This window comes from Ranitomeya imitator, chromosome 1 (assembly GCF_032444005.1).
Source record: "Ranitomeya imitator isolate aRanImi1 chromosome 1, aRanImi1.pri, whole genome shotgun sequence".
Taxonomy (NCBI): domain Eukaryota; kingdom Metazoa; phylum Chordata; class Amphibia; order Anura; family Dendrobatidae; genus Ranitomeya; species Ranitomeya imitator.
In genome coordinates, this window is record NC_091282.1 from 614230709 (window position 1) to 614246846 (window position 16138).

Here is a 16138-nt window from a genome sequence, read left to right on the forward strand (position 1 = left end):
TCTATCTTTAGGGGTAGTTAGCTCTTAGGCTGTGTCAAGGTGCCTAGGGAGAGTTAGGAGCATCCCACGGCTACTTCTAGTGTTGTGTTGAGCTTAGGGACTGCGGTCAGTACAGATACCACTTCCTTCAGAGCTCGTTCAATGTTGCTCCTAAACCACCAGATCATAACAATTAACCCCCTATCACCCTATATGCAACCACTACAGGGCAGTGGGAAGAGAGAGGCTAAGTGCCAGAATTGGTGCATCTTAGAGATGTGCCATTTCTGGGGTGGCTGTGAGCTGTTATTTTTAACCAGGGGGGGCAATAACCATGGCCCCTTCCTAGGCTATGAATTTGAACCCACAGCTGTCTGCATAGCCTTTTCTGGCTAATAATTATAGGGGGGCCCCACATATATTTCTTTTTTTTTGGGGGGGCCCTATTTTAATAGCCATTAAAGGCTAAATATACAGCTGCAGGCTAATGTTCATAGCCTGGGAAGATATATGGGTATTAACCCCTTCCTAAGCTATAAACATCGGCCCCCAGTCACTGGCTTTCCCTCTCTGGAGCAGAAAATTGCACAGGAGCCCACACCATTTTTTTCCCCGAAAATAATCTTTTATTAAATACATACATGTCTCCTAATTTGCACACACACTATGCTAATTGTATTGATCACATACATCTATATATTAACCCCTTCCCGACCTTTGACGCATACGCTGCGTCATGAAAGTCGGTGCCATTCCGACCCATGACGCAGCATATGAGTCATGGAAAGATCGCGTCCCTGCAGATCGGGTGAAAGGGTTAACTCCCATTTCACCCGATCTGCAGGGACAGGGGGAGTGGTAGTTTAGCCCAGGGGGGGTGGCTTCACCCCCTCGTGGCTACGATCGCTCTGATTGGCTGTTGAAAGTGAAACTGCCAATCAGAGCGATTTGTAATATTTCACCTAAAAAAATGGTGAAATATTACAATCCAGCCATGGCCGATGCTGCAATATCATCGGCCATGGCTGGACACACTAATGTGCACCCACTCCACTCCTCCGATCGCCGCCCCAGCCCCCCGATCTGCGGTCTGCTCCCCTCGGTCCTGTGCTCCGCTCCCCCGTCCTCCTGCCCGCTCCCCCCGTGCTCCAATCAAACCCCCCGCACTCCGATCCCCCCCCGCACAGCGATCCCCCCCCCCGCACAGCGATCCCCCACCCCGCACAGCGATTTCCCCCCCCCCCCCGTGCATCCACCCGCCCGCACAGCGATCCCCCACTCCGTGCTCCAATCCACCCCCCCGTGTTCCGGTCCACCCCCCCCCCGTGCTCCGACGCCCCCCCGTGCCCTGATCTCCCCCCCCCTTATACTTACCTGGCCTCCCGGGGACCGTCCGTCTTCTTTCCTGGGCGCCGCCATCTTCCAAAATGGCGGGCGCATGTGCAGTGCGCCCGCTGAATCTGCCGGCCGGCAGATTCGTTCCAGAGTGAATTTTGATCACTGAGATAGGTTATATCTCAGTGATCAAAATAAAAAAAAAAAGTAAATGAATCCCCCCCCCCCCTTTGTCACCCCCATAGGTAGGGACAATAAAATTTTTTTTTTTTTTTCCACTAAGGTTGGGGTAAGAACTAGGGTTAGGGGTAGGGTTAGGGGTAGGGTTAGGGGTAGGGTTAGGGGTAGGGGTAGGGTTAGGGGTAGGGTTAGGGGTAGGGTTAGTGGTAGGGTTAGGGGTAGGGTTAGGGGTAGGGTTAGGGGTAGGGTTAGGGGTAGGGTTAGGGTTTCGGTATGTGCACACGTATTCTGTTCCTCTGCGGATTTTTCCGCTGCGGATTTGATAAATCCGCAGTGCTAAACCGCTGCGGATTTATGGCGGATTTACCATGTTTTTTCTGCGCATTTCAATGCGGTTTTACAACAGCGATTTTCTATTTGAGCAGTTGTAAAACCGCTGCGGAATCCGCAGAAAGAAATGACATGCTGCGGAATGTAAACCGCTGCGTTTTCGTGCAGTTTTTCTGCAGCATGTGTACAGCGATTTTTGTTTCCCATAGGTTTGCATTGAACTGTAAACTCATGGGAAACTGCTGCGGATCCGCAGCGTTTTCCGCAGCGTGTGCACATACCTTTAGAATTAGGCTATGTGCACACGGTGCGGATTGGCCGCTGCGGATCCGCAGCAGAGTTCCATCAGGTTTACAGTACCATGTAAACATATGGAAAGCCAAATCCGCTGTGCCCATGGTGCGGAAAATACCGCGCGGGAACGCTGCGTTGTATTTTCCGCAGCATGTCAATTCTTTGTGCGGATTCCGCAGCGTTTTACACCTGTTCCTCAATAGGAATCCGCAGGTGAAATCCGGACAAAAAACACTGGAAATCCGCGGTAAATCCGCAGGTAAAACGCAGTGCCTTTTACCCGCGGATTTTTCAAAAATGGTGCTGAAAAATCTCATACGAATCCGCAACGTTGGCACATAGCCTTAGGGCTAGGGTTGGGTTGGAATTAGGGTTGTGGTTAGGGTTAGGGGTGTGTTGGGGTTACGGGTGTGTTGGGGTTAGGGTTGTGATTAGGGTTACGGCTACAGTTGGGATAAGGGTTAGGGGTGTGTTGGAGTTAGAATTGAGGGGTTTCCACTGTTTAGGCACATCAGGGGGTCTCCAAACGCAACATGGCGCCACCATTAATTCCAGCCAATCTTGTATTCAAAAAGTCAAATGGTGCTCCCTCACTTCCGAGCCCCGACGTGCACCCAAACAGTGGTTTACCCCCACATATGGGGTACCAGCGTACTCAGGACAAACTGCGCAACAATTACTGGGGTCCAATTTCTCCTGTTACCCTTGTGAAAATAAAGAAATGCTTGCTAAAACATCATTTTTGAGGAAAGAAAAATGATTTTTTATTTTCACGGCTCTGCATTATAAACTTCTATGAAGCACTTGGGGGTTCAAAGTGCTCACCACACATCTAGATAAGTTCCTTTCGGGGTCTAGTTTCCAAAATGGGGTCACTTGTGGGGGGTTTCTACTGTTTAGGCACATCAGGGGCTCTGCAAACGCAACGTGACGCCCGCAGAGCATTCCATCAAAGTCTGCATTTCAAAACGTCACTACTTCAATTCCGAGCCCCGGCATGTGCCCAAACAGTAGTTTACCCCCACATATGGGGTATCACCGTACTCAGGAGAAACTGGACAACAAATATTGGGGTCAAATTTCTCCTGTTACCCTTGGGAAAATTAAAAAATTCTGAGCTAAATAATTATTTTTGAGGAAAGAAAACGTATTTATTATTTTCACGGCTCTGCATTATAAACTTCTATGAAGCACTTGGGGGTTCAAAGTGCTCACCACACATCTAGATAAGTTCCTTTCGGGGTCTAGTTTCCAAAATGGGGTCACTTGTGGGGGGTTTCTACTGTTAAGCCACATCAGGGGCTCTGCAAACGCAACGTGACGCCCACAGAGCATTCCATCAAAGTCTGCATTTCAAAACGTCACTACTTCACTTCCGAGCCTCGGCATGTGCCCAAACAGTGGTTTACCCCCACATATGGGGTATCAGCGTACTCAGGAGAAACTGGACAACAACTTTTGGGATCCAATTTCTCCTGTTACCCTTGGGAAAATAAAAAATTCTGGGCTAAATAATTATTTTTGAGGAAAGAAAACGTATTTATTATTTTCACGGCTCTGCATTATAAACTTCTATGAAGCACTTGGGGGTTCAAAGTGCTCACCACACATCTAGATAAGTTCCTTTCGGGGTCTAGTTTCCAAAATGGGGTCACTTGTGGGGGGTTTCTACTGTTAAGCCACATCAGGGGCTCTGCAAACGCAACGTGACGCCCACAGAGCATTCCATCAAAGTCTGCATTTCAAAATGTCACTACTTCACTTCCGAGCCCCGGCATGTGCCCAAACAGTGGTTTAACCCCACATATGGGGTATCAGCGTACTCAGGAGAAACTGGACAACAACTTTTGGGGTCAAATTTCTCCTGTTACCCTTTGTAAAATAAAAAATTGCAGGCTAAAAGATCATTTTTGAGAAAATAATTTTTTTTTTTAATTTTCATGGCTCTGCGTTATAAACTTCTGTGAAGCACTTGGGGGTTCAAAGTCCTCACCACACATCTAGATTAGTTCCTTTGGGGGTCCAGTTTCCAAAATGGGGTCATTTCTGGGGGATCTCCAATGTTTAGGCACACAGGGGCTCTCCAAACGTGACATGGTGTCCGCTAACGATTGGAGCTAATTTTCCATTTAAAAAGCCAAATGGCGTGCCATCCCTTCCGAGCCCTGCCGTGCGCCCAAACAGTGGTTTACTCCCACATATGGGGTATCAGCGTACTCAGGACAAACTGGACAACAATATTTAGGGTCCAATTTCTCCTATTATCCTTGGCAAAATAGGAAATTCCAGGCTAAAAAATCATTTTTGAGGAAAGAAAAATTATTTTTTATTTTCATGGCTCTGCGTTATAAACTTCTGTGAAGCACCTGGGGGTTTAAAGTGCTCAATATGCATCTAGATAAGTTCCTTGGGGGGTCTAGTTTCCAAAATGGGGTCACTTGTGGGGGAGCTCCAATGCATAGGCACACAGGGGCTCTCCAAACGCGACATGGTGTCCGCTAACAATTGGAGCTAATTTTCCATTCAAAAAGTCAAATGGCGCGCCTTCCCTTCCGAGCCCTGCCGTGTGCCCAAACAGTGGTTTACCCCCACATATGAGGTATTGGCGTACTCGGGAGAAATTGCCCAACAAATTTTATGATCCATTTTATCCTACTGCCCATGTGAAAATGAAAAAATTGATGCGAAAAGAATTTTTGTGTGAAAAAAAAGTACTTTTTCATTTTTACAGATCAATTTGTGAAGCACCTGAGGGTTTAAAGTGCTCACTAGGCATCTAAATAAGTTCCTTGGGGGGTCTAGTTTCCAAAATGGGGTCACTTGTGGGGGAGCGCCAATGTTTAGGCACACAGGAGCTCTCCAAACGCGACATGGTGTCCGCTAACGATGGAAATAATTTTTCATTCAAAAAGTCAAATGGCGCTCCTTCCCTTCCGAGCCTTACCATGTGCCCAAACAGTGGTTTACCCCCACATATGAGGTATCGGCGTACTCAGGAGAAATTGCCCAACACATTTTAGGATCCATTTTATCCTGTTGCCCATGTGAAAATGAAAAAATTGAGGCTAAAAGAATTTTTTTGTGAAAAAAAAAGTACTTTTTCATTTTTACGGATCAATTTGTGAAGCACCTGGGGGTTTAAAGTGCTCAATATGCATCTAGATAAGTTCCTTGGGGGGTCTAGTTTCCAAAATGGGGTCACTTGTGGGGGAGCTCCAATTTTTAGGCTCTCCAAACGTGACATGGTGTCCGCTAAAGAGTGGAGCCAATTTTTGATTCAAAAAGTCAAATGGCGCTCCTTCCCTTCCAAGCCCTGCCGTGCGCCCAAACAGTGGTTTACCCCCACATATGAGGTATCAGCGTACTCAGGACAAATTGCACAACAACTTTCGTGGTTCAGTTTCTCCTTTTACCATTGGGAAAATAAAAAAATTGTTGCTAAAAGATAATTTTTGTGACTAAAAAGTTAAATGTTCATTTTTTCCTTCCATGTTGCTTCTGCTGCTGTGAAGCACCTGAAGGGTTAATAAACTTCTTGAATGTGGTTTTGAGTACCTTGAGGGGTGCAGTTTTTAGAATGGTGTCACTTTTGGGTATTTTCAGCCATATAGACCCCTCAAACTGACTTCAAATGTGAGGTGGTCCCTAAAAAAAATGGTTTTGTAAATTTCGTTGTAAAAATGACAAATCGCTGGTCAAATTTTAACCCTTATAACTTCCTAACAAAAAAAATGTTGTTTCCAAAATTGTGCTGATGTAAAGTAAACATGTGGGAAATGTTATTTATTAACTATTTTGTGTCACATATCTCTCTGGTTTAACAGAACAAAAATTCAAAATGTGAAAATTGCGAAATTTTCAAAATTTTCCCCAAATTTCCGTTTTTATCACAAATAAACGCAGAATTTATTGACCTAAATTTACCACTAACATGAAGCCCAATATGTCACGAAAAAACAGTCTCAGAACCGCTAGGATCCGTTGAAGCGTTCCTGAGTTATTACCTCATAAAGGGACACTGGTCAGAATTGCAAAAAACGGCCAGGTCTTTAAGGTCAAAATAGGCTGGGTCATGAAGGGGTTAAACTATTCTGCATAGATTTACTGTATGTAAACCATGTCTCCTATTCTGTCGGCTCCTGCATTGATTTTACAGAAGTCAATAAATGAATTAACGGCTATTCTTCTATATATCTCTATGCAACATAAAGATATAACATTTTATAAAACATTTTTTATCTTTCCTTATACTATATATGCGGTCTTGATTGAGTACTTATTTGGACCTGGAGGAAGACACGTGGTGTCGAAACATGTCATCCATAAGGGATTGAATGTATGCAATACTGTTATTGAAGAAATCTGGAACTTTTAATGGATAAATAATAGGTATATTTTACTCTACCACTGGACTGATCGCTGGAGAAACAAAAAGTTTTTTCTTTATTTTACTTTACTTTTTGTATTCCGGTTTCTTCAAAGAGGTGAGCTGGCTTTGCCAAAAACTCTCAATCTATCTATGTATCTATCTATCTATCTATCTATCTATCTATCTATCTATCTATCTATCTATCTATCTATCTATCTATCTATCTACATTATATATCTATAATGTCACTGAGGCTCTGTGCCTCAGGTTTTATGTGTTCAAGCATCATTCCTAATGCATAACAGCTAAACTCTGTGCCTCAGTTTTGATGTGTAACCTCCTAGCTCAGGTCTCAGTACTGATGTTTAACTGCTAAGCTCTGTGACTCAGTTGTGATATGTTAGCTCCTAGTTCAGGCCTCAGAACTCATGTGTAACTGCTAAGCTCTGTGCCTCTGTTTTGAAGTGTAACCTTCTATTTCTGGCCTCAGTACTGATGCATAACTGCTAAGCTTTGTGCATCAGGTTTCATATGTAACCTCTGAGTTCAGGCCTCATTCCTAATGAGTAACTGCTAATCTCTGTGCCTCAGTTTTGATGTGTAACCTCCTAGCTCAGGTCTAAGTACTGATGCATAATTGCTAAGCTATATGCCTCAGTTTTGGTGTGTAACCTTTAGCTCAGGTCTCATTCCTAATTCATAACTGCAAAGCTCTGTGCCTCAGTGCTGATGTGTAACCTCCTAGTTCAGGAATCATTCCTGATGCATAACTGCTAAACTCTGTGCCTCAGTTTTGATGTGTAACCTCCAGCTCAGATCTGAGTACTGATGCGTAACTGCTAAACTCTGTGCCTCAGTTTTGATGTGTAACCTCCTTGTTAAGGCCTCAGTACCGATGCGTAACTGCTAGGCTCTGTGCCCCAGTTTTGATATGTAACCTCCTTGTTCAGGCCTTATTCTTAATGCATGACTGCTAAGCTCTGTGCCTCAGTTTTGATTTGTAGCCTCCTTGCTCAGGCCTCAGACTGATGCATGACTGCTAAGCTCTGTAAAAGACTGCAACTGATACATATCACATTAAGTATATGCTGTTTGTGGCCAGGTGCCGTACACAAGTGACCCTCTTACAGATTGATGGCAGCCATTTCTGGTTTTTCAGTAAATTCTGGTAGGACAGTTATGGCCTTACCTCAGGGAAATCTCTCAGCACCTCAGACATTTCATTGCCACGCTCTCCACAGCCCACATAGACAATCACATCACTATTAGAGTATTTGGAAAGGGCTTGAGAGATGACTGTTTTCCCACAACCGAAAGCTCCAGGAATTGCTGTGGTTCCACCTAAGACACATCTAGAAAATACAAACATGATCTGTCTTACATACTGAAAAGAGCCATACATGCCTCAATTTTTTCACAAAATGCTCTGGAAGAAATCTGCTTGTACTTGCAGATCTATAGATAAAAGGGGCAGATACTGCAGCCCAGCTTAAAATATGGTTCTCCTCTGGAGCCATAGCTCTAGCAAGCAGTTCCCTATGGAACACTAATCCCAAAGACTAAAGAAAGGATTCGGGGTCAATTAGATGGCACATGAGGTGCCCATGGTCACATCTATAGCTCTAGGAAAGACTAGATCAATATGTTAAAGGAAGTCTGTCAGCAGAAACTGACTCGTCAAACCAAACACAGCACCTTGTAGGGGAATTAAGCCTAATAAAACCGTAATGCCTAAATCGCTGCTGCCAGAATATTTTTATTTTCATTCAGTTGTGCTAATTAAATACTTGATGCACCTTTGGTGAGGGCAGACAGTTTGTGCACCTTCCCGATTCTTGTTTTGCATGCTTGATGGTTCTAGATCCACATGAGACGTAGAAGGGTGGAGAAAGATGGAAAACCAATAGCTGGAAAGTTGTGCTGAAAAGCTTGGCCAAACCAAGGTTGTACGAAGCACCTTTCTCAATAAAGAAGAATATCTGGCAAATGGATCTGTGGCTGGACATGAATGCACAATTTATTTTTAGACCATGTTCTTCATACAAAGTGCTGTGCTTGATTTGAACAGTGATTTTGTTTTGCTGACGGACCCTGAAATACAAATAGAGCATGAAAGACATACGGAAAGAGGGCATCCAGGACTCTCTGCCCAGTCAGCAGGGGGTTGTTTGCTGGGAGTTTTTCTGTGGTTGGACGAATCTGACGCACTGGCCATACTTGGACCATGGTCAGCTTCTCCTTGATGCCTTCAAAGTCTAATTCCATGACCACATCCTGACAAGAGAATAACAGGGATTGATTGGCCATTGCATATATGTCTGCGCATCACGCTACTGAATGGCTTGGGTACCATACCGACACATCATAGTTCCCCGGGGGTGCAATGTATGTGACTGTGCCGCAGCTGCGTGGAGGAACCATTATTTTCTGTTTGATGAGCGAGTTTTCGTTGACTATTCCATAAATATCTCCTCCAGTGACGTGACTCCCGGCCTGCGAGAAAAGACAAACTGTAGGGTTAGGGCTTCTACCTGGAAAGTCTTGCTCTAAGTTACTAAAATTCAATCGAGGGTCAATAATAAATATTTCCCCTCTAGGAATTCCTATAAAGCATGAAGTAATATGTGGCCATGACTAGCTGAAGTCATCACCACATATTAGAATTTGTTTATTTTTTGCAGTTGGATATACAGTTGTGTGAAAAAGTGTTTGCCCCTTTCCTGATTTCCTGTCCTTTTGCATGTTTGTCACATTTAAATGTTTCAGATCACCAAACAAATGTAAATTTTAGACAAAGATAACACAAGTAATCACAAAATGCAGTTTATAAATTAAGGTCTTTATTATTAAGAGGAAAAGAAATCCAAACCTATAGGGCCCTGTGTGAAAATGTGACTGTCCCCTAAGCCTAATAACTGGTTGGGCCGCCCTTAGAAAGAACAACTGCAATCAAGTGTTTACGATAACTGGCATTGGAGGAATTTTGGCCGACTCATCTATGCAGAATTGTTATAATTCAGCCACATTGGAAGTTTCAGAGAATGAACCATATTTTTAAGGTCATGCCATAGCATCTCAATTAGATTAAGGCCATGTTCACACAGTGCGTTTTTTACTGCGGAACCGCAGCGGTTTTGCCGCTGCGGTTCCGCAGCTGTTTTCCATGCAGGGTACATAACAATGTAACCCTATGGAAAACAGTCACTGCTGTGCACATGATCCGGAATTTCGTTTAAAAAGCCGCGCAGAATAGCTGCGGCAAAAAAGAAGGAGCGTGTCACTTCTTTTTCCTGAACCGCAGCGGTTCTGCACCCATAGACCTCCATTGTGAGGTCAAAACCGCAGTAAAACCCGCAGATCAAAAATATATCTGCGGGTTTTACTGCGATTTGATGTGCAGAACCGCTGCAGCAGGAAGTGGAGCGGGCGGAAGTGCGTGGGCGGAGTGTGGCTGCCCCCCCGTGCTCCGATCCCGCCCCCCGTGCTCCGATGCCCCCCCCGTGCTCCGATGCCCCCCCCAGTGCTCCGATGCCCCCCCCGTGCCCTAATCTCCCCCCCTTATACTTACCCGGCGTCCCGGTGTCCGTCCGGCCGTCTTCTCCCTGGGCGCCGCCATCTTGCAAAATGGCGGGCGCATGCGCAGTGCGCCCGCCGAATCTGCCGGCCGGCAGATTCGCTCCAAAGTGCATTTTGATCACTGAGATATAACCTATCTCAGTGATCAAAATAAAAAAATAGTAAATGACACCCCCCCCACTTTGTCACCCCCATTGGTAGGGACAATAAAAAAATTAAGAATTTTTTTTTTTTTTTTCCACTAAGGTTAGAATAGGGGTAGGGGTAGGGTTAGGGTTAGGGTTAGGGGTAGGGTTAGGGGTAGGGTTAGGGTTAGGGTTAGAAAACTGCATAAAAAAAAAGGATCAAAAAACGCATCAAAAAACGCATCAAAAAAGGACAAAAAAGGACCAAAAAAAGGACCTGCGTTTTCTGCCAAGAGCTGCAGTTTTTAAAAAAAACAGTCCTGAAAAAAAAAGGATGGAAATCCTGAACGTGTGAACATACCCTAAGGTCAGGACTTTGACTAGGCCACTTCAAAGTCATATTTTTTAAGTCATTCATAGGTGGACTTACTGGTGTGTTTGGGATCATTGTCCTGCTGCATAAACCAAGTGTGCTTAATAATAATAATAATAATAATAATTTTATTTATATAGCGCCAACATATTCCGCAGTGCTTTACAAATTATAGAGGGGACTTGTACAGACAATAGACATTACAGCATAACAGAAATCACAGTTCAAAATAGATACCAAGAGGAGTGAGGGCCCTGCTCGCAAGCTTACAATCTATAGTCTGAAGTCACGAACAGATGACCGGACATTCTCTTTTAGGATTTTTGGTAGACAGTCTTTCAGTTCCTGAAGCAGCAAAATAGCAACAGGCCATCACACTACCACCACCATATTTTACTGGTTGGTATGATGTTTCTTTTCTGAAATTCTGTGTTACTTCTGCTCCAGATGTAATGGGACATACACCTTTCAAAAAGTTCAAGTTTTGTCTTGTCAGTCCTCAGAGTATTCTCCTAAATGTCTTGGGGATCATCAAGATGTTTTCTGACAAAACTGAGATGAGCTTTTATGTTCTTATTCTCAGCAGTGGTTTTCATCTTGGAACTCTGCCATGCAGGCGATTTTTGCCAAGTCTCTTTCTTGAGGTGGAGTCATGAACACTGACCTTAATTTAGGATAGTGATTCCTGCAGTTCTTTGGATGTTGTTGTGGGGTCTTTTGTGACCTCTTAGATGAGTCGTTGCTGTGCTCTTGGGGTAACTTTGGTCAGCCAATCACTCCTGGGGAAGGTTCACCACTGTTGCATGTTTTCAACATTTGTGGATAATCGCTCTCACTGTGGTTCCCTGGAGTGCTAAAGCTTTAGAAATGGCTTTATAACCTTTTCCAGACTGATATATCTCAATTACTTTGTTTCTCATTTGTTCCAGAATTTCTTTGGATCACAGCACATCTAGCTTTTGAGGATCTTTTGGTCTACTTCACTTTGACAGGCAGGTCCTATTTAAGTGATTTCTTGATTTAGAACAGGTGTGGCCATAATCAGACACCTGGATGTGATTAGGGAATTTTGGAGCTTCTGCTACGGCCGTGGGGTACTTGGGCCGGGTCCGGCGGTACTTAAATGCGTGGTCACAGTGGCAGTGACCCGGTCCATGGCCTTGGACGTCCAGTTAAAGGGAATGAATAAAAGTGGAAATAAAGTCTAATGAGTAATGTTTGAGATGCCACCTGTGGTACTCGGCCAGGGATGGCCGACGCTGCTTACAAAGACCACGGGGGGATGATAGTAATGCAGCAGAGGTGGTATAGCTCCCCGCAGGTAGAGCTTAGTCCCCAGGGCTCCTGGTGCAGTTAGTAAGGATGATAGATGATGAAGTGCAGGAAAGAATTGAAGGACACAAGGTTACAATCTCTTTACGTGACACTCCTATGTATTCACTGGTTGAGAAAGGATACTATATCCGAAACGTTGCCACGCCGTTTGGGCATTAAAGTCCACTTTTTTTCATTTTGGTAGTGCTGTTTTCCTTTTTTTCCTTTTATATTTTGAGCCACCTTGAACAGTGGCTTGGGAAGCTCTGCACTATTTTCAAGGTAGTATTTTGATGCTGTTCCTTTTTTTTCACTATATATATATATATATATATATATATATATAAGGATCGCCCCCACGTAAGGGCAATGGGGTACTCGGTACCGGGTCCTTCAGTTCCCTCGGCTGGGATGTCACGGTGGCCCAACCCGGACCGTGGCCCTATGAGGGGCGCCCAATTAAAAGGTGGAATAAGGTTGTAGATAACGGTAGTGTTCATGACGCCACCTGTGGTATTCGGTCAGGGTGACCGACGCTGCTTAGGGGTCCGCTGGGGTAATGGAATAGCAGCTAGATGGTATACCTTCCCACAGGTGAAGTAGATCCCAAGGGCTTCCCAGAAGTGTAGATGTTGATGGTGGATGGTGAAAGGCGCGGTGAATAACGAGGACACAATGGGTGCAGTCTCTTTACCTTTACTGAAGGCTTCAGCATCCACAGTCCAGGGTGCCGGATCACAGGGTAGGCAGAGTCCGGCCGGTCTGATGGCAATTTCAGAGTTCCCTTATCCAGGTGGAAATCAGTAGCCTACCCCTTGTGCACAGTAACTTAGTAGGTCCCTACGTGCATTAGCCCTCATAAGGTCCTCACTCTTGTTACTCTTCTCTCGGTCCCCCCAGATGGATAGGACCAACCCGTATGACGGTGGTGGCCTGAGGCTATTTTATAGGGACCCTAGCGTCGCCCCTCCTCCACGTTGCCACCTTGTCTGCTTAGGTTCTTGGATCGGGCAGCCAACTTGAAGATGACTGTCCTGCCGGTCTCTGAAGTAAAGCATAGAGTCTATTACTCCCTCGGTGTTCCGGCTACCGGATCTGCGCACAGTGGGAGGCAGCCTGCTTCTAGCTGGTCTCCCACTGGTGTTATACTCCTGTTGCTACGACTTCGGTGCTCACTCACTATGACACACGTAACATCTCTCCCCCTGGTGGAAGAATGACATTACTGCAACGACCAGGACTCTGGGACGCTGCACTTATATATATACAGTATATATATATATATATATATATATATATATATAATATATATACTGCTCAAAAACATATAGGGAACACTAAAATCCCACATCCTAGATATCACTGAATGAAATATTCCAGTTGTAAATCTTTATTCATTACATAGTGGAATGTGTTGAGAACAATGAAACCTAAAAATGATCAACGTATCACAATTAATATCCCACGGAGGTCTGGAGTTGGAATGATGCTCAAAATCAAAGTGGAAAATGAAGTTACAGGCAGATCCAACTTCAGCGGAAATTTCTGAAGACAAGGAAATGATGCTCAGTAGTGTGTGTGGACTCCACATGCCTGCATGACCTCCCTACAATGCCTGGGCATGCTCCTGATGAGGCGGCTAATGGTCACTGATGGCAAATGCTAAGCGTCCTCCATGGTGTTGGGCTGTGAGCACAACCCCATCTGTAGATGTGGGGCACTCAGACCATCCTCATGGAGTCAGTTTCTAACCGTTTGTGCAGACACATGCACATTTGTGGCCTATTGGAAGTCATTTTGCAGGGCTCTGGCAGTGGTCCTCCGGTTCCTCCTTGCACAAAGGCTGAGGTAGCGGTCCTGCTGCTGGGTTCTTGCCCTCCTACGGCCCCCTCCATGTCTCCTGGTAGCACCTCCAGCCACTGGACACTATACTGACAGACACAGCAAACCTTCTTGCCACAGATCGCATTGATGTGCCGTCCTGGATGGGCTGCACTACCTGAGCCACTTGTGGGTTGTAGAGTCTGTCTAATGCTATCACGAGTGTGAAAGCACAACCAACATTCAAAAGTGACCAAAACATCAGCCAAAACGCATTGGTACTGAGATGTGGTCTGTGGTCTCCACCTGCAGAACCACTCCTTTATTGAGTGTGTCTTGATAATTGCCAACAATTTCCATCTGTTGTCTATTCCATTTGCACAATAGCATGTGAAATTGATTGTCAAACAGCAGTGTTGCTTCCGAAGTGGACAGTTTGGTTCGACAGAAGTCTGATTTACTTGGAGTTATATTCTGTTGTTTAACCCCTTACCGGCATCGGACGTACTATACCGTCCGATGCCGGCTCCCCTGCTTTGATGCAGGGCTCCGCGGTGAGCCCGCACCAAAGCCGGGACATGTCAGCTGTTTTGAACAGCTGACATGTGCCCGTAATAGGCGCGGGCAGAATCGCGATCTGCCCGCACCTATTAACTAGTTAAATGCCGCTGTCAAACGCAGACAGCGGCATTTAACTACCGCTTCCGGCCGGGCGGCCGGAAATGACGTCATCGCCGACCCCCGTCACATGTCCGGGAGTCGGCGATGCGTCTCCATTGTAGCCATAGAGGTCCTTGAGACCTCTATGGTTACTGATTGCCCGTCGCTGTGAGCGCCACCCTGTGGTCGGCGCTCACAGCACACGTGCAATACTGCTACATAGCAGCGATCAGCAGATCGCTGCTATGTAGCAGAGCCGATCGTGCTGTCCCTGCTTCTAGCCTCCCATGGAGGCTATTGAAACATGGCAAAAGTTAAAAAAAAAAGTTTAAAAAAATGTGAAAAAAATAAAAAAAACATAAAAGTTTAAATCACCCCCCTTTCGCCCCAATCAAAATAAATCAATAAAAAAAATATCAAATCTACGCATATTTGGTATCGCCGCGCTCAGAATTGCCCGATCTATCAAATAAAAAAAAGTATTAACCTGATCGCTAAACAGCGTAGCGGGAAAAAAACTCGAAACGCCAGAATTACGTTTTTTTGGTCGCCGCGACATTGCATTAAAATGCAATAACGGGCGATCAAAAGAACGTATCTGCACCGAAATGCTATCATTAAAAACGTCATCTCGGCACGCAAAAAATAAGCCCTCAACCGACCCCAGATCACGAAAAATGGAGACGCTACGAGTATCGGAAAATGGCGCAATTTTTTTTTTTTTTTTTTTTAGCAAAGTTTGGAATTTTTTTTCACCACTTAGATAAAAAATAACCTAGTCATGTTTGGTGTCTATGAACTCGTAATGACCTGGAGAATCATAATGGCAGGTCATTTTTAGCATTTAGTGAACCTAGCAAAAAAGCCAAACAAAAAACCAATGTGGGATTGCACTTTTTTTGCAATTTCACCGCACTTGGAATTTTTTTCCCGTTTTCTAGTACACGACATGCTAAAACCAATGATGTCGTTCAAAAGTACAACTCGTCCCGCAAAAAATAAGCCCTCACATGGCCAAATTGACAGAAAAATAAAAAAGTTATGGCTCTGGGAAGGAGGGGAGCGAAAAACGAACACGGAAAAACGAAAAATCCCCTGGTCATGAAGGGGTTAAGTGTGCCCTTTATTTTTTTGAGTAATGTGTGTATATATATATACTAGCTATTGAACCTGTTCTACGCCCGGGTGGCGAGCATTTATATTGGTATATGGTCTCCATCCTGGTATGTGCTGCTCCATCCTGCGCCCCCATCCTCTCATGTGCTGCTCCCATCCTGCGTCCCCATCCTGTCATGTGCTGCTCCCATCCTGCGCCCCCATTCTGACATGTGCTGCTCCCATCCTGCGCCCCCATTCTGACATGTGCTGCTCCCATCCGGCGCCTCCATTCTGACATGTGCTGCACTCATCCTGCGTCCCCATCCTGTCATGTGCTGCTCCCATCCTGCGTCCCCATCCTGTCATGTGCTGCTCCCATCCTGAGCCCCCATTCTGACATGTGCTGCTTCCATCCTGCGCCCCCGTTCTGTCATGTGCTGCCCTATTCTGTCATGTGCTGCTCCCATCCTGCGCCCCCGTTCTGTCATGTGCTGCTCCCATCCTGCGCCACCGTTCTTTAATTTGCTGCTCCCATCCATATGCCCCATACGCTGCTCCATAAAGGTTTATGGCCCCCATAAAATGCTCCATAGTATATGCCCCGTACACTGCTCCATAAAGGTTGATGGCCCCCATAAGATGCTCCACAGTATATGCCCCTGTAAACTGCCCCATAAAGGTTTA

The 16138-nt window shown here is 45.2% G+C and overlaps 1 protein-coding gene across 1 annotated transcript in view; it reads right to left on the bottom strand.

Annotated features, from left to right (window-relative positions):
- The window catches only part of LOC138637554 (V-type proton ATPase catalytic subunit A-like), a 138662-nt gene that overhangs the window by 63189 nt on the left and 59335 nt on the right, over positions 1 to 16138 (bottom strand). Inside the window, exons 5-7 of the mRNA XM_069726343.1 lie at positions 8843 to 8980; positions 8610 to 8761; positions 7677 to 7839 (exon numbers count right to left, since the gene is read on the bottom strand). Coding sequence (XP_069582444.1) covers positions 7677 to 7839; positions 8610 to 8761; positions 8843 to 8980 — 453 coding nt within the window. The remainder of the gene's footprint in view (positions 1 to 7676; positions 7840 to 8609; positions 8762 to 8842; positions 8981 to 16138) is intronic.